This window comes from Archocentrus centrarchus, chromosome 6 (assembly GCF_007364275.1).
Source record: "Archocentrus centrarchus isolate MPI-CPG fArcCen1 chromosome 6, fArcCen1, whole genome shotgun sequence".
Lineage (NCBI taxonomy): Eukaryota > Metazoa > Chordata > Actinopteri > Cichliformes > Cichlidae > Archocentrus > Archocentrus centrarchus.
In genome coordinates, this window is record NC_044351.1 from 28,019,887 (window position 1) to 28,038,538 (window position 18,652).

The 18,652-nt window shown below is 40.1% G+C and overlaps 1 protein-coding gene across 1 annotated transcript in view; it reads left to right on the top strand.

The window, feature by feature from the left end:
- The window catches only part of LOC115782200 (neural-cadherin-like), a 100,740-nt gene that overhangs the window by 37,795 nt on the left and 44,293 nt on the right, over positions 1–18,652 (top strand). Inside the window, exons 3-11 of the mRNA XM_030732267.1 lie at positions 3,543–3,768; positions 4,631–4,835; positions 6,057–6,168; positions 9,493–9,742; positions 13,230–13,372; positions 14,897–15,069; positions 16,751–16,919; positions 17,526–17,696; positions 18,016–18,188. Coding sequence (XP_030588127.1) covers positions 3,543–3,768; positions 4,631–4,835; positions 6,057–6,168; positions 9,493–9,742; positions 13,230–13,372; positions 14,897–15,069; positions 16,751–16,919; positions 17,526–17,696; positions 18,016–18,188 — 1,622 coding nt within the window. The remainder of the gene's footprint in view (positions 1–3,542; positions 3,769–4,630; positions 4,836–6,056; positions 6,169–9,492; positions 9,743–13,229; positions 13,373–14,896; positions 15,070–16,750; positions 16,920–17,525; positions 17,697–18,015; positions 18,189–18,652) is intronic.

Genomic DNA, 18,652 nt, shown 5'->3' on the forward strand with positions numbered 1-18,652 from the left:
TTGCCAATTTTATGCCTCTTTTTCTGAATCATTTCAAAATCTTTGTCTCCAGTAATTACAAATTGGCTTGGGGCTGAATGCTAAAGCGAGGATAGGGAAGTTATATTATTGAGAGACAGACTAGCACTGTGTTGGTTTTGGTTTTTCATAAGATTTATTGACAATCTGAATATTATAAACCTATTAATTACTACTACCCCACTTGCAAAAAAGTTAGAAAACTGTGCAAAATGCAAATAAAAACAGAATGCAAGGATCTGCAAATCTCACAAACCCATATTTTATTCACAATAGAACACAGAAAGCAGAAAACATTTTAACAAAATATATAAATAAAGTCAGTTTGAATTTGAAGGGAGTACCATGTCTCAAAAAAGTTGGGACAGGGCCCTGTTTACCACTGTGCAGCATCTCAAGTGCTTGAAAAGAAGGCAACTAAACATCTTTAGGTTTGTGAACACATTTTGCCTCTCATCCAAGAGGCTTCTTCAGAAGCCACGCTGTTGTAACAAATATAGTATGCAATTTAACATTGTCTTGCTGAAATATGCAAGAACTTCCCTGAAAAAGACACAGCCTGGATTGGAGCATATGTCACTCTAAAACTTGTATATACCTTTCAGGATTTGTGGTAACTTTCCAGATGTGCAAGCTGCCAGTTCCCATGGCACTAATGCAATCCCATACCGCAAGAGATGCAGGCCTTTGAACTAAGTGCTGATAACAAGTCCAATGGTCCCTCTCTTCTTTAGTCTGGAAGATGTGATGGCATTGTTTTCCAAAGACAAATTCCAAATTTCAATTTGTCTGACCATTGAACAGTTTTCCACTTTGCCGTAGACCATTCCAAACGAGTTTTGGCCCTGAGAAGGTGACAGTGTTTCTGGATCAGTATTATCTTCACTTATGGGTTCCTCTTTGCATGATAGAACTACATTTGTGGATGACACGGCAAACTGTGTACACAGACAATAATTTCTGAAAGTGTTCCTGAGCCCACGCAGTGATTTTCATGACAGACTTGTGGCTGTTTTTAATGCATTGCCATCTGAGACCCTGAGGATCATGGGCATCCAATATTGGTTTTCGGCCTGTGGAAACACAGAGATTTGTACTGTAGATGCTGAGATAATCAAAGTCTTCACAATTTTATGTTGATGAACATTATTCTGAAATCGTTCCAGGATTTGTAGCAGTTTTTTTTGCAGAATAGTGAACCTCTGCCCATCTTCTGGGAATCTGCCTCTCTAAGGGCTCGCCTTTTTTTCACCCAATCACATCACTGACCTGTTGCTACTTAACCTAATTAGTTGCAAAATGTTCCACCAGCTGCTTCTTTTGGCTAACCACTTATTTTTCCAGTCTTTTGTTGCCCAGTCGCCCTGTTTTGCAACCCACCTCCACCCTGGCTCCTCCCATCATAATGTATTTGACTGTGTTTTGTGCTGCATTTTGCTACTGCTGGCCCCCCCCCCCCTAAATCCTTTGTCATCTAAACAAGTTGAAGGGCAGAGAGGTCCCAGAGCAAAGCCACGCTGCCAAGCATAATTTATCACAAATGAAATAAGGATAATTCTGAAGAGCGAGTTATGCAAAGCTACTCTAGGTGAGAAAGAAAAAATATTGAACTGGAAAAAGCCTAAAGTGGACATTATTCTTGTACCTTTATGGTCCTCCATCAAGGGGTGTAAATGTATCATTTAATGATAAAAGTTAACAAAACCTTAAAGAACTTTCCAGTATCAACAACAAATTTGTCTAATGTAATAAGTAAGCTTTAAGACTACTCATGACTGATGAGTAACTATGGCTGATCTGTTCATCACTGTTCATGATGCAAGCTGTCAAGACTGGAAATTTGTTGAATAAAATTATTATTATCTGTGTAGCAGATACATCGTAGTGGCCAGTTAACCATATACTATGCATATCCTGTACATTTACAGCGTTTTAGGATATACACAAGACATGAAAGGATATTTATATATTTATTTATATAACATATTATATATAAAGAGACATAAAAGTATTTATTATAAGGTAACTAAAAAAGTCTGCTATTTTCTTTTTTATGTTCCATAGAAAAGATTTTCTGGCAGTTTGACTATGAAAATGACTCATTACCATTTGAATTGTGGCAGGTGGAACTGATTCTTAGTCAGTATTTGCTTTCAGTACAAGCAAGCTACTGAGGGCTGAAATTTCAAACAAAGCAGCACTGCTGTCAGTGAAGGAAAGCCTGAGGTCAGTTAGGCCTGATTCCCATCATCAGTTCTCATCTTGCAAGACCAGTCATCAGCTTTGACCTTTCTGATATATAAGGTTTTTGATGAGCCACCAAATATTCCTGGCCACTCTATTCAAACTCATCTTCATTTTGAGTACAGTGCTGCTCTTTAGTTTCACAGGGTGTTCTTTCAAAATGACAAGGCAAAGAATGTAATCATCACTTCATGCCACCCGGGGTACCTCAAGGATCTATGCTTGGTTTCCTTCTCAGTATGTTCTAATTCTGATTATAACGCCTAGCTACACAAAAATCAAAATTTTAAGAGCAAGTATAATCTAAAATACTATATAGTAACTAAAAAATAATTTTTAAGAGTTAAAACTCATCAGAATGTCTCCCCATTTTTAAATAATTTTACACTACCTTCTACTTCCTGTTTGCATTAAACAGTGCTAGTCACTAGCACATTAATTTAGACAGAAGTATGAGCAAAATCAAAATAGTCACTTTGAAATATTTTGTCAGAATGCCTGAAAACAAATAGGAGTTAAAAAGTAATTTAGGTTCTTGTTGACATTGATTAAACTATTGAAAGATATTAATATTAGTAAATTTAAAAAGCCTAAAAAGTATTATAAGTATCAACAGTTTTTGACTATTATGATGAATGAATTGCAAAGAGCAAAATAATTTAAATGTGTGTTTATACCATTCCATTCCATTCATTCGCTTCCGCACATCCTGTTAAGGGTCGCGGGGGGGCTGGAGCCTATCCCAGCTGTCATAGGGCGAGAGGCAGGGTACACCCTAAACAGGTCGCCAGCCTGTTGCAGGGCCAACACGGAGTGACAGACAACCTTTCACACTCACATTCACGCACTCAGTCACACCTGTGGGCAATTTAGATTAGCCAATTAACCTAACCCCAGTAAGTGCATGTCTTTGGACTGTGGGAGGAAACCGGAGTACCCGGAGGAAACCCACGCAAGCACGGGGAGAACATGCAAACTCCACACAGAGAGAGGGAGAGGCCTGGGCCAAGGTGGAATCGAACCCAGGCCTTCCAGATGGTATTCTAACTGTGAGGCAGCAGTGCTAACCACTACGCCACCGTGCTGCCCTGTGTGTTTATACAATAATCATATTTAGAAATTCTGTTAAAACTCAACATGTGTTGTGAGCATTAATGCAAACACAGCAAGACAGAAACTCCTATTTAAAAAGGTTATTCAGGTAACATTTCTGAGTTTGCATTCAGGCACTCAGGTTTGGATCCAGTTGTGGAAAACAATATCATTGTACTTCCCTGTAGGCGGTGACGGCTGCTTTGCTGTTGACAAGAAGACAGGCCAGGTGGTGACCACAGGCCTGGTGCTTCAGAGGGAGAGAGAGTACTTGTTAAGCGTTGTGGCTCTTGATGGCATGGGAAGCCGCAGTGCTCCTGCCATGCTCTCTGTGGTGGCAGGAGCCAGAGCGCCGCAGTTCACCAACACAAGCTATGCCATCTCAATACCAGAAAACACACCTGAAGGACAGCCGTGAGTACTGCATGTGTTTACAACCACTTATAAGCACACAGGGATACATTCTAGCTGTGCAGCAGTGGCAAAACATCATGAAATATATTTTTGTTCTTCTAGTGTGTAAGCAAACTTATTCTGTTCAGTTGAAATTATTATATCTTTAAGAAGTCATTTCTTATAATTACACACATATCTTTATCTATTACAATCTGGTTATCAGCAAATACGTCTTGTCAGATTCTTTATTGCTGCCTCAGTGTGTTTAATTGCCTGATACTGCGAAAATATAATATAATGAAGTAAAATATTAAAAATGCAACAATGTAGGTGGCATATTTTTAGTATACTGTAATGCAGGCATGAGAGCATGGACTCACATGAGGACAGTTACACATGTGGAGTTTAGCATAATAATGTAAATCACTGAAATTTAGGCATGTATATCTCTGCAGTGCAAACACAGGTCCTACAATAATGAATGCAGACATGCATAAAAAAACACAAAAGGTGCCGACTCTCAAATATAACTTGTTAAGAATTTGTTAATAAATATTCATTTGTTCACACCAGTGCACTCAAGCATGAATTGACTTATTATCATCGCACACTATTAGGGAATGCGAACTCTCTTCACTGTCAAAACAAACACCGATATCTACATAATAGTATCAGATTATTACACAGAACTGACGATCATTGATTGACTGTGTTTATAGCACACAGCCAATGGGCCATACAGTAATTGATTTCATTACAGTGCAGTGCTGATGTAGGAAAAAAAGGATTTTGATTGTAATTCAACACGGGTGCGGCTAAAATCAAACAATAAAGACTGTTTGTTCCCATTTCTTTTAATCACTTTCTCTTTGTTCTGCAGCTTCCTGGTGGTGTTTGCCATTTCCTTCCAGAAGCATCAAATCAGCTATAGCCTGCTGATCAATCCCAGTAGCCTTTTCAGCATTCAGCAGGAGACGGGGGAGATTAGCCTGACCAGAACGCTGGATTATGAGAATGACCAGAGACGCTACCTTCTGATGGTGCGAGCCAGTGAAGAGCCAGGCAGCCTCAGCACTGCAACAGAGGTTAGTTTAATTAGAGAGTGATACGGGCACCAAACGTGAGTCATCTAAGAGTTCATGTCCTCTAGTAATCTGAGGCTAAAGCTGAGGTCCGCTCTAATGTTTGTGACTGTCACACAGGCATTTACTTTTACTGTGGAGAATTGAAAGAAGAAAAAAAAAAAGTGCCATTTTGATGATTTTCTGTGTCGCACTCTCTCACTGGACTGTCACAGCGCTCCAAGGCAGACAGGTTTTCATCTAAATGGCTCATAACGGCTTGCAAGGCTACTTAATGACAGTGACCTGTTGACATCACACTGCTTGGCAACAACCACAAAAGAGGAGCAGCAGAGTTTGTAACTGTCTACAGCAGTGGCATGCCTCAATGGTTTTTAAATGTTAACAAGTAAACTGGTGACCTCAGTGATTTTTTTTTGTTCTGTGGTTTCACTTTTCTGTTTTGCGTCTCAGTAAGTGCTTTTTGTCAACTGTGATCTTGGAACTATGCAAAATATAGCACCCTCTCAGGCACAAGAAATCAACATCTGAAAATATCGTTCACAAATGAATATTCTGGATAAACTATTTATGAATTCGGCTTCATTTCAATAATTAATTCAAAAGATTTTGTTGCCCAATTATCATGTCAGGCACTTACTTTGCGCCGCAGATTTAGCGGCACAACCTCCTTCTGCTCAGCTGCATGTTGTGGAGTGAGAGATGGAAACTGGGAAAACCTATCCCAGCTATTTCAGGACTATTACTCAGCTGTCACTTCACACTTTACACACAGTGGTGACAGGGAGCTTGTAGGGTGGAGGGGCGGCTAAGGGCCTTTGTCGCAAATGCACATAGTGAGGCACACACATGCTAAGAACATTTCTATTTTTGACTCAAGAAATTCATGGAGTGGAAGATAAAGGATGTGTTGAACTTGCAACTTGGGGAGCTATAAAATGCAATTTAGATTACGGTTTGGGGTCAGCTTCCTGTATAGAAACTTTCATATGGTTGTTTTCAAGAATTGAGAGTTGATAAAGAGAGCTTAATTTTGTCTTCTTATATACTAATTTTATTACTTCTCTTCCTCTCCTCTCCTCTCCTCTCCTCTCCTCTCCTCTCCTCTCCTCTCCTCTCCTCTCCTCTCCTCTCCTCTCCTCTCCTCTCCTCTCCTCTCCTCTCCTCTCCTCTCCTCTCCTCTCCTCTCCTCTCCTCTCATCCCATCATGCCGGCACTAATCAGGTTCAGGTGTTGATAACGGATGAGAATGATTGTGTCCCAGAGTTTCTTCAGTCCATCTACAGTGTGGATGGAGTCCCAGAGACTGTAACCACGGCAACATCCCTGCTGCAGGGTGAGAATCCTATGACCCCATATGTCACGTCCATCTGTTTCTTTTTGAATCAAAGAGAGAAAGTTTATTTTAAAAAAGCCCAATATTTTCTAGGGGAAACCAGCAATTGAATTTTAGCTGAAAAGTTTCTTGTCTGACCTTGAGTCTCCCTGTGAAAATCTTGCATGTTTACATCATAATCTGTTACATACTGAACCAGCGTAGCTCCTAAAAAACACCACACCATACATTTGTTTTGAATTATTACATTTTGCATGAATAATGGCAGTTTATCTATTACTGCATGAGGCCAGCTTAGGATTTTTAATTATGAGGTGAGGCTGAAAGCATACGTATTGCTGTCTTCACTGCTTAACCTGTGAAAATACATACCAATTAAGGAACACAATGAGGGAAGTGTAGAAACCGAGTGTGGTCGGTTTTTAATCAGATACAGTTGTTTGGTTCATAATGTGTGACCCTGTATCTCTGAAACATTTTGCCTCTGTCACTGGTGCTTAAAATTACACTTCTAACTGCACTCTTGGGATCGGAGCGTTTTAGGATTCTGCATGAATGAGATTGGTTGCAGTATTTAGCCACAGGCACAGATACAAAAGTACCTGAACAGGATTTGACATGCTTTCACCATGTCTGATAATTCACTCACAAATTAACCCTTGAAATTTTAAACATGACACATGATGTGCAAAAAAAAAAAAAAAAAAAGACCCCATGAATCGGGCATATTTGTTTTGCCTTTCACAATGCTCACTCTTTAGTTCTTGTCAAATGTTGTTGTGCCTCTGGGACTTCTTTACCCCACTGGCTACAGTGGGAATCTCAAGCTGGGCAATTGTTTCTGGGGCATTCTGACTGAGAAAAATGGAACAAATTTAATCTAAAAACATTCGAATAAACAGCCCGGAGCGGTAAAGATTGTTGGCACTGCAAAACCAGCGGTAGGAGAAAATGGCAACCAATACAAACCGATGCATCAAGCAAAAAACAACACAACCAGTGTGGTGGCAGTAGAGGAATCAAAGATGGAGAGAAAATGGAAACAGGGGTGTCTTCTGAAAGAGCTGAAAAGTAAAAGTATGAAAGGGAGACAGCTGCAAATAGACCATAGCTGGTACATGATGCAAATGTAGGAATTTGTCATTCAGTGAAAACTACCCTAATTTAGATTGACAAGGTAAACAAGGGAAAAAAAAAAAAGAAAAACATTTAACTTCTTAAACTTGTGAATTGCACAGCTAAGTAAAATGTCAAAGTGATGGAGTGAAACCCCTATTACAGCACCCCAGCACCACTGTGTTTATGGTCTAATATTTATCTGTGTCAGCCATTTTTATATATGGGAGTCTTTTTCAGAGGTTCAAAAGTAATTGGACAATTGACTGACAAGCCAATTCACAGCCAGGAGAGGCCTGTTCCCTTCTTACATCATGGAATACTAAGTAGATAAAAGATCTGGAGTTGATCCCAAGTGTTAAACTTGTCTTTGGTAGCTGTTCATTGGAACTCTCAATATGTGCTCTAAAGAGATGTCATGTAGAGAAGGAGGTCACATTGGACTGAAAAAAAAAACATAACAAACCTATCAGAGATATAGCATAAAAATTAATGGGTGGCCAAATCAACAATCTGGAACATTCTTAGAGTACTAATGAAAGAATGCACTGGCCAGATCAGCAACACCAAAAGGCCTGAAACTGACAGGATTCTTTATTTGGTTGAAAAAATTGTGTTTCACAACATCGAAACAAGTCAAGCACACACTCTTGTGTCATTGTCGAGGTCCACAATAAAGAGAGTCTTCATGAATGGAAAACCAGATAAGGTGCAAGACAAGATTAGACTTTGCCAGGAAACATCTAAAAGAACCTGCACAGTTCTGGAGAAAAAAAAACTGTAGAAACCAAGATGAATTTGTACCAGAATGATGGGAAGTGAAAGTCTGGAGAAGGAGAGAAATAGCTCATGATCTGAAGCAAACCACATGATCTCTCAAACATGGTGGGGGCAATGTTATGACATGGGCATGTACGGCTGGTGGTGGAACCAGGTCACATTTATTGTTTATAGAAGTTGTGACTGCTGATATAAATAGCAGGACTAATTATGAATTTTACAAGGCTCTACTTTCTGCTCAGATTCTACTGTAAAACTGATCGAATGAACCAAAGTACACTGTGAAAGCAACCCAAGAGTTTCTCAAGGCAAAGATATGGGATATTCTGGCCAAATAACGCACCTGATCTCAACCCAATAGAGCATGCTTTTCAGTTACTGAAGACAAAATTGAGGGCTGAGAGACATAAACAAGAGGCTACTGAAGGCAGCTGCAGTAAAGGCCTGGCAGAGCATCTCAAGGGAGGAAACGCAGCATTTGGTGATGGTAGTGGGCTCTAGACTTCAGACAGTGATTGACTGCAAAGGATTTTCCATCCAAGTATTGAAGCCATTTATCTATTTATAATGAGATTAGTTTGTCCAATTACTTTTGAGTCTCTGAAAATGGAGGACCATGTATAAAATCACATATTGGTTGTTTGATTTAAATTCACTGTAGTGGAGTACAGAGACAGAATTACAAAGAAAAATGTGTCATTGTCCAATAATGCATGGACCAAACTGTAACTACAACTTTACCTACTGAACGTGATGGAAGAAGATAAAAAAGAAGAAGATAAAAGCTGTGGAGAGCTAGTTACAGCGAGGTTCAAAGGAGATTTAATGCCTTTAACTTTTAATGAGTCAGTCACACTGTAACAGCTAAATACACAGAGTGTACAGTAAATTACCTGTCTTGAAATGTATTACACGATGCTGAGATGGCATTGACATGCACAGGCTGCTGGCACAGATACTTGACACACAGGAAATATACACATCAAAAGAATATGCAGTACACAATTGTTATGAGCTTGAGGCAATCTGCGTGAAACTGTGATTTTAAGTGAAGCTCAGAGTTTATGACTATAGTCTTAGAGAAAGTATCACCATACACTGGAAACAAATCTACTTGTTTTTCTGTATAATTACCACAGACATTAAATCATTTCCAAATTCACACACAAACACTGTCCATTTCACTCTGTCTTTTTGCTGTCTTTAAGCTTGTATTCTGAAATGATGGTAATCATTCTGGAGGGGCACTGTTTCTGTTATAGTAATTGTAGCTGTCATAGCTTATGATTTATTACATGTTTAGCGAGGCCATAAAGAGATAATGATCTACACAGATGTCAACATATTCATGAGCTGGTCCCATCTCATCAGCCCTTTTCGATTAACTGTTAATTGATGGCCCTTGTATGATGCCTTTCCTCTTCCCAGTGTTAGCCACGGACTGTGACTCAGGGTTAAATGCTGAACTCACCTATTACACCCTGAGCCCGGACTTCAGCATTTCACCCCATGGGACTGTTTTTCCAGCAAGACGGCTCGACTACGAGAGGCCTAATCATCTGTATGAGTTTGTGGTGATGGCGGTGGACAGTGGGGACGAGCCTCACTCTGGCACTGCCACGGTCCGTGTGAGGATGGCAAACGTCAATGATGAAGCCCCCGAATTCTCCCAGCCTGTGTGAGTAGCTTCTTTGCCTTCTTTTTGCTTCTTTCTTTTTTTTTTTTTTTTTTTTGGGACATTTAATCATTTGAAGTTAATTTGAAGTGTGATTGCTTTTTTTTTTTTTTTAACCACACACTAAAATCAATGGTTTATTTTCATACTTTGCAAATATTCTTTCATAACATAGCACTTGGAAGACTGCGTAAGAGAATGAAAAAAGTGAGGCTGAGATACAAAAGTGTGATAAGAAAATTGAAAAATTACTGCAAAAAATATGCTATGTCTTTTTGTAGTTGAATTTTCTTTAGATAAGGTCTTAATTATACCCAAAATTTAGCTGCAAAAAACAGTTTAACACCAAAACCAACCAAAGTTTAAATAACGTTCCCATTGCTGCCACTGCTTAAATTCTAATCCACCAGCTGATCATATTTCGGTTTATCAAAGCTTCACTCTTTGAGCATCAAGGTAGTTGCATCACAGACATATGGGTTGTTACATCACACATCACAGACCTGCCTTCCTTCAGGCTATCCGTTGCAATAATATTTGATGCTGGGAGTCCTGGTGTGAATAGTGGCCAACTTGTCTCCAAACTACTGGAGAGAAACCACTATCAGTAAGACAAACCCAATATGTTTTATTTGGTGTGCTAATCACGGCCATCTGGCATCAAAACGGTCTGTTACTCACATTAATCACCAAGTGTGACATTGTTAGTTTCACAGCATGTTCTGGTGGATAGCTTGAAATGTTTGTTGCCCAATATTGTAGTAAATTCAAGCATTCACTTCACACTCTCTGGGTTTTATTTTTGGCCTTTTCCAAAGGTATGCAGTAAACTGACATATGGATGCAATCCAGTGTGTCCCAGAGTGGCTTTTTTGGCAAAGCTGTATAAGTGGGTGGGCAGCAACTGTCACTGTGGCTCTGCTACATTTATTCCCCCAAATGAGTAAGCTGCTTGTCCTGTCAGTCATGTTTCAATGACCTTCACAGAAGATTGTTGCAGACCTCTGTTACCCGTTCTTGTTGCATTGTCAGGTGTCAGTCTCAGTGACTGGCTAGACACAGCCAAACAAAGAGGTGGACAGAAAAGTGGAGATATAGGCAGACAAACATAAAACTGAAAAGAAAAACACACTGAAACATAGTTGCAGGGCAAGCAAGTAAAGAATGCCAAAACATACACTGCGAGTAGACAGGAGACAGCCAGTCAGATATGCAGATAAACAGAGAAGCCTGTCGGCACTCAGGCAAATACTCTTCCCAGCAGACACATAGTTAGAAATGCAGACATTTTGCCAGGTAGCATGTGTTAGGCGCTTCTTCACACTATGGTTTTCTGAGATGTAGATAAATGCTGTGAGAGGAGTGAGCATGGGCCCAATTCGGATTCCTTCTTCCTCCAACTCAGTGATGAGTAAAACTCTGCACTGAGTCACACTTGTGTCTGGGGAGAGTCTCTTAATTAAGGGGTAGTGAAATATACCAGCAAGCTTTGGGAAGACCTGCCATTATTTAACAGTAACAGTACTTTGTGTGAGGATATGCCAAGTAGGACTATTAAGATGATGTCTATCATCTGCTGGGAAAAATGTGTGTTATCCATTTGAATTGCATTCAGTCATTTAAAGCACAGGCACCAACAACATTTGCTGAAATTCTTTTACTTTTCCTCATTTTTTTCTTCAACTTGTTGTTGACCTTTATAACCCGAATGAAAAATAGTAATCTTTATTTATAAAGCACTTAAAAAAGTACAAAGTGCTGAACAGAATATTTCAGATAAATCAGCAGAATAAAGTTAAGATTTGTTTGCCGAAAGTAAAAAGAACAAATGAGGCAACATTATTCTAGTATAAGCTTTTTTTCTTTTTTTTTTTTAAAACTTGTGTTTACTCTCATCAATTTATTATGAGAAGTGTATTTTATTTTCACTTGTTTTTTTTTAAGTCTTTTGTTTGAAGGAAAGCCAGTTCATTTTTTTATTGTAGGTGTAATCTTTCTGAAATAATCACACATAACTCAAATTTGTAAATGTGTGGAGTTTCCTTCATGCAGGAAACAAAACAGGCACTTCACCTTTCAGCACTGTGGGTAATAAGCCTGCATTGATGCGGTCTCAGTGTTGGAGGGATTCATAACCCACTCACACTTAAGGCTAGCAGGGTTGGAATGACACTTAATGTGGCGGAGCCACCATGTAAATGCACAAGTGAAGTGAGAGGCTGTAGGCTGCAGATTAGAATTGGACCATAGTGCCCCAAAAAAAAAAAAAAAAAGCGTAGAGACTCATGTGGAGGTAGAGTGTTGCATATTGACATTTAACAAATGATTCTTAAATTCAGATTAATTGAGATACTTGTCAGACAGTTGAGTGGACAGGCTAATGTTTCTTTGCGTGTCCTCACAGTTTGGATCTGAACGAGCCATAGAGAGGCTAAAAGTGATTGAAGTGAGGGGCAGACAGCAGGAGAGTCCATGGAAATGCAAAATGTCCAGACATGCAGGCTAGCAGACAGACAGGCAGGCGGGTGTACTGTGTCTGAGCACAACTTCACAGTTCAGTGAAATGTAGGAAGATGCTTCAGGAAGAAAAACAGAGGGAGTGTATATGTTTCATCCCCTCAGAGCTGCGGAGAGGTGGCCTCTGAGCCGGGTGACAGATTACAGGTCACTCATGTTGCCACGGAGATTGCCGAGGCTGGCGGAGATGAATCACCCATCAGCGTTCTTCTGTAAACCATCAATCACCTCTGACTTTTCACCATAGACACCGCAGCTCCACCCCACATACACGCATACTTACACACACACATTAGAAGAGGATACAGCACAAAATCTCACAGGGGATGAGTTCTGCTGACGAATCAACTCGAACTCTGTGAGAACACCGCCCCCTCTTATATCCTGCTCCTCTCTGTCAGCCGTCCTCTTTTCCCGTCTCTCGCTCTTTTTCTCTCACTCCCACATATCACTTTACTTGTCATTTCAGTGACAGCCTTTTTTTTTTGTCACCTGGCTGCTCCTTTCTCACCTTTTTTTTTTTTTTTTTTGACAATTTCTCTTCATCTCTGCGTCCTCCTAGTCACAGAGTTAATCTCCTCCCCATTGTGTGTTGTACCACAGCGGTATATCAGTCTCCTGTGTCTCTCTGGACATTTTGCTACCCAGCACCACAGAGCAAGCAAATCACTGTTGACATTTTAAAAGGCAGTGGATCAAATGGCCCACAGTGGGCAGGGTATGTGGAAGCACCATTTGTTCAATGGCTTCAACATCCCAGTAGACATTATCATTTGTCTCTGGTCTGGCCAGCTAAGAGGACAGGTTAAATCATAGTGACAAGTAAAAGCCACAACCATAAGTCTAATCAGCTTGCTGATGCTTTGGACTGTGTAAATGATTCATATCTCCAGTCTGCATGTGTGTGTTTCAACTATTGACTTCCACTGCGTATGTATTCTCACTTTCTCTAAACTTGAGTTCCTCTTTGCAGATACCGAACATTTGTTTCTGAGGATGCAGGTCCCAACACCCTTGTCGCAACAGTTCTGGCCAAAGATCCTGATGGCGATGGTATAATCTACTCAATAACAGCAGGCAATGAGGAAGAAAACTTTCTCATTGACAGCCAGAAAGGTGATATTTCTTCATTTCTCAGCCAGACGTCATATATTCAGCTCTCATTGTAATCGGCGGGCTTTCCGTCAAACCGCGCTTTCAGTTTTCTTTAATACGTTTTTTTGCTGCAGTGGTGTGCAATGAACAGCCTCTATTTTCAAAGTAAAAAGATATTGAAAGCTGATATTAAAAGCTGTATTTTCTTATACAAGTGCTGCTCTTTCCATTATTAGGGTCATAAATATAATCTACAACATTATTTGGGAAATTTCCATCCTTGCTTTGGCTTTTTGCATGTACAGAGCAGAATATTCCACGTTTCTTAGCTTTCTAGCATTGATGACTGCACAGTTTATCTTTTTTATTTACCCTTTGATCCGAAACCAGTGGCAATCTCTGTGACATTTGTCGCCCAACCCTTTCAATTCAATTTCACAACAACTGCTCTATCATAGTTCGCAATCTCCAGGCTGTGCTCCGCCACCTCCTCTTTCTTTTGTGTCATCGTTTTATATTTCTTTCCACCCTTTCTGTGTATCCTCTGAGAAAAAAAAATGCTAAGGCTGATATCCTTTGGGTGCATGGAAATCACTATATGGTTTCCCTCTTCCTCTATATGTGAAGAATACTGGCTCACTGAATAGTTGGTTGAGCTGGTGTTGTATTTGTAAACAAGGCTGACATTTAAGGGAAGGGAATTACTGTGTACTTCCCACAGTTCACGAATTTTAATGTAGTGGTGCAGCAATGTCAGTGTCATGCATTGTCATTAGAACCTTGAATCCTTCTCCGCTCTGTGGACAGGCAGAATTACAAGTAACACGGGAGAAAGGGAAGTCAGCCGCTCCCATATATATGTATCAGCATGCTGTGTTGTCTTTAATCAAGAGCATTGAAGGGGATGAATAGAAACACAACAAGAGAATAAAAAACCTCCCCATGCTCCCACTTCAATGGGTTTTCCCCACATCACAGGCTGCTTGCTCATTCTGCAACCTCTGATGTTTTTGTATTTCTGTTGACGAGAAAGATGTTGACTCAGATGCTCCGTCCTTTTATCCCACCTTTTATCTTGACTGTTACATGAAAGCAGACAAAGGGGGCAAGAGGAACAGCTAATAGGCATCTGCTGAGCCTCGTTAACTTCTGACCATATTCACTGTACTGCTTTATGTTTTCGCTCAAGTGCTTGAGCTGGATGGGCATCTTTAGAGGAAAGCATGCAATTATTAGATTAGAAATGTGACAAAATCACTACTGTGAAATTGGTTTTTGGATTTAGTCTGTATATCAGATTTCTACCTTTCTGTGGACTTGAGAGGTGAATTTTCACCACTCGCTATCTTGCTTCCGATGTCTAGAACAACAGTGTGCAGTATGCATTTTCTAGTGTGTTTTTATTGATAGCAGATCCGTCACTATGCATTCAGTTCATCATGACATCCTATTTAACAATTATAGAATGGTTGTATGTGCTCTGTTGGTATAGCCCATATACTGTACTATACAAGTAGTAATTGAAACAGTCTGTGCTCTTTGCAGGATTGATTCGCCTTCGCTCTACTCCGCTGCCCAAGCTTCAAGGCTTGGAGTACGTCCTGAACGTAACGGCCACAGATGACAATGCATCGGGCGGACCACACCCTCTCTCTTCTACTGCCCGGGTGATCGTTGGGGTTGATGATGTCAACAACAACAAACCCATATTTGAGGAGGTGAGGAAGAAAACCCTGGTACTTTTAGGACATCTTGTTCACTTAATCCATACACCCCCCCACCCCCACCCCACCCCCGATCCAGCAAGATAAACAAAAATCTAAATAAAAGGACATTTGAGAAACACACAGAAACTTAATACAAATACAGGTAGAGAAAATAAGGCACATACCAGAGTAGATAGTATGATGGACAAAGGCAAGGAGCTCAGGGGTGGGTGAAGGACTCAGACAATCTGACAAAGACTGGCAAAGACAAATTAAATACACAAGGAAGACAGGGTATCAAGGAACAGGTGTAACTAATTGGCAGTGGGTGAGGCAATCACAAAGGGTGAAAAAAAGAAAGTAAAACAACCAAAGACAAACAAGAAAAGTAATACCTTCAAAACAGATATATTTATTGGGGAGGGGTTACAAGTTTCTTATCCAGACTTTTTGTCACCTTTGGATAGTGCTGGACTAGCACCCTGTTTTATGTGTTTTCAGGCTGTTTACTGGTTCAAGCTATATTCACAATGCAGACCATACAAGTAGAGTTGTATCGATCTTTTCAACTAACTATCAGCAAAACAGTCTGTAAGTGTATTTCCCAAAATGTCAGACCTTTCAAGCATTCCTTCTTTTGCTGTTGCTGTCAACACGAACCTTTTATAATGTATTGTTATATTTTTCTCAGTCTTATCCTCTCGTTGCACTTCAGCTCTTCCTTCCTTCCTTCCTTCTTTCCTTCCTTCCTTCCTTCCTTTCTCCCTCTTCTCACCTCACTCTTTAGCTCTTATATTTTGCGTTGGTGTTCTCATTTCTCTGGCCTCCGTCTCTCTCCGCTCTGTTTTCCCATGAGTTCCGATTACCCTGCACACCCACTCTATCTTTAGGCAGTCTACTGGGATTTCAATTAATTTATGAAAAAATTGCAATATCATCACAATATACTGTACCTGTTTAATTAACTTCCTCCTTAATTAGGAATGACTTGAACTTCGGCAGTAGACATTCATGCTGAGCTGGAGCTCCTGGGGTCTTTTGGGTGGTTTGAACTCTTGGCAACTTGATTTGTTTGAATATCAAGTTATGCCTCAGAACCACCTGGGCTAGTATGACCTTATGCTTTATATTATGTGATTTTTATGAACAGCTGCCTACGGCCATGCTGTCTGTGCCATCACGTCCCATGAACTCTTGCATTATTCTTCTTTTAATTGCTTGCTCGCATCCTTTGATCCATCTCCTTCCCTCCATTTCATTCTTGCTCCTCCTTGTCTATTGTTTTTCTTTTTTCATGGTCATTCTGTTGAAAGAGTAGCTGGCTTTTATATCTGATTACAAAAAAGAAAGACTCCAGAGAGCTGCTCTTTATCTGGGGCATATGTTCATTAGGGGAAATGGATTGAATTCTTTGCTAAGACAACGCTGTTGGCTCTTCAAAAGAAATCAGTTCAAGTGTTTTCATTTCCATAGATGTGGGCTACTGTATCCTATAACTGCTATATTGTGTTTCATGTGCAGAATCTCCCTGTGTGGCGTGTGTAGTGACCTTCTGCTTAATTAGTTTAGTTTCTTTGATCCCCTTTTTCTTATTAATATATCATATTCTGACAATATATTCCCTTATACACGAGTACTTTCTTGTATTTATTTATCTCTCCTTCTTTGTTCCCCCTTCCTCTCTCTATCTCAGTGCCAGCAATATCGTGAACAGGCTTCGGTGCTGGAGAACCAGCCAACGGGGACTTTTGTGTTGCAAGTGCATGCCGTGGATGCAGATGAGGGAGCAAATGGAAAAGTCAAATATGGCCTAATGCACAGAGACAGCGCAATGCCTGCCTTCAGAATCCATCCAGACACAGGTAGAGCAGTCTGAGTTCGTCTGAGGTAAAATAGGTCTCAATTAGACATGGAGCACAGAGTCTCCTGTAGATAGTCTGTGCTGTATTTAAATGGTAATTGTCATCTCTAATGGCAATTTTAAGCTGAAGTGTGGAGACGTGAGGAGGATACATACTGATATGAGATCAAATGTTACACATTAAATTGCTTATATTAAATTGTTATTCTTAGGAACATAAGTCAAATGCCAAAACCTGTATATTGATTAACATGTCAATAAATTGGGAGCTCAACATGACTATGTAAAAAAATGAGTGTACATAATTAAGGGAGAAGCAAATAGAGAAGCTGTTCAGGAGTCCTAGCACGTGCAGTCAACATGTTATTCTGTCAGTCATTTTCTTTTGAGCTTATGTTTAGTCTTCTTCATCTCAAGATTTAATAACAAAGTCACTGCACTTGAAAGAAATGCTCAACTTACTCAGAATAAATTCATAATTGTTTACTTACTTACCAAATCTGAGGACTGATGATGGATATTTCTGGGGTGCAGAGCTACTAGGTATATGGATGAATATATATATGCATTGCTGTGTGTACGTTTGATCGTTGTTCTGTATTTACAGGAGTGATTGTGACAGCCCGGCGCTTTGACAGGGAGCGGCAGAGAGAGTATTCGATCACAGTAACGGCGACTGATTGGGCAGAGGAGCCACTCATTGGAATCTGTCAGCTAACCATTCAAATACTGGACCAAAACGATAACAGCCCCAAGTTTGAGAATTTGCGCTATGAGTGTAAGTGTGGGATAAATGTTATGCATGTTGCTATCCAAATGCAATATACATAGCATTACTAAAGCAGGGGCACAACCAGGACCCATTAAAACAGCAGAAGTAAACAAAATGATATAGGTCATGACATGATTTGATTAACTTTATGTATCTGTAGTTAGTAATTTGATGTAATTGAGGATGTTTTGTAGAGAACCTAATCAGTTTTATATTTGTCCCTAAGATCCATAAGGATCTTTATCAGTCATTGCCCTCAGCTAATATAATCTTAGTTCTTTGACCAGTAAAGTGAGTACACGTACATTATTTCTATCCTGTGCAGATTTTCTGAGGGAAGACACTTTGGTCGGCACCAGTTTTCTGCGTGTGGCAGCTCACGATGATGACTTTGGCACTAATGCAGCTATCACTTACTCCATGTCTCTGGAGCAGCCTGAGTATCTGCAGGTCAACCCCGTCACTGGATGGGTCTATGTTAACCAGCCCATATCACAGGCAAGTCAGCAGCAGGGTCTCTGTCAGCCAGCGCGCGCACACACACACACACACACACACACACACACACACACACACACACACACACACACACACACACACACACACACACACACACACACAGTCATGTATCTATGATGTCAGAGGACACTGAATAACAGTCATTCCCAGAGGTTCACTGTAACCTTAAACATAACCCCTACTTGTCTAACTCTGACCTTTACCATAACCTTAACCTAACCTTTCCCTGACTTTTTATTTCCATGTCTTCACATCATTTAAAAAATTTTTTTATAGGGACTTACTTTTTTCCTTATAATATAGGCATGTCCTCATAACGTAACTGCGTAAATAAATGAGGTCCCCACAAAATCAGTTAAACCAGGACGGCGCGCACACACATGGCCTGTGGGTCTGTGTCAACAAAGTTAATGAATGAGACACCTCAAAGTGCCTCTAACTGC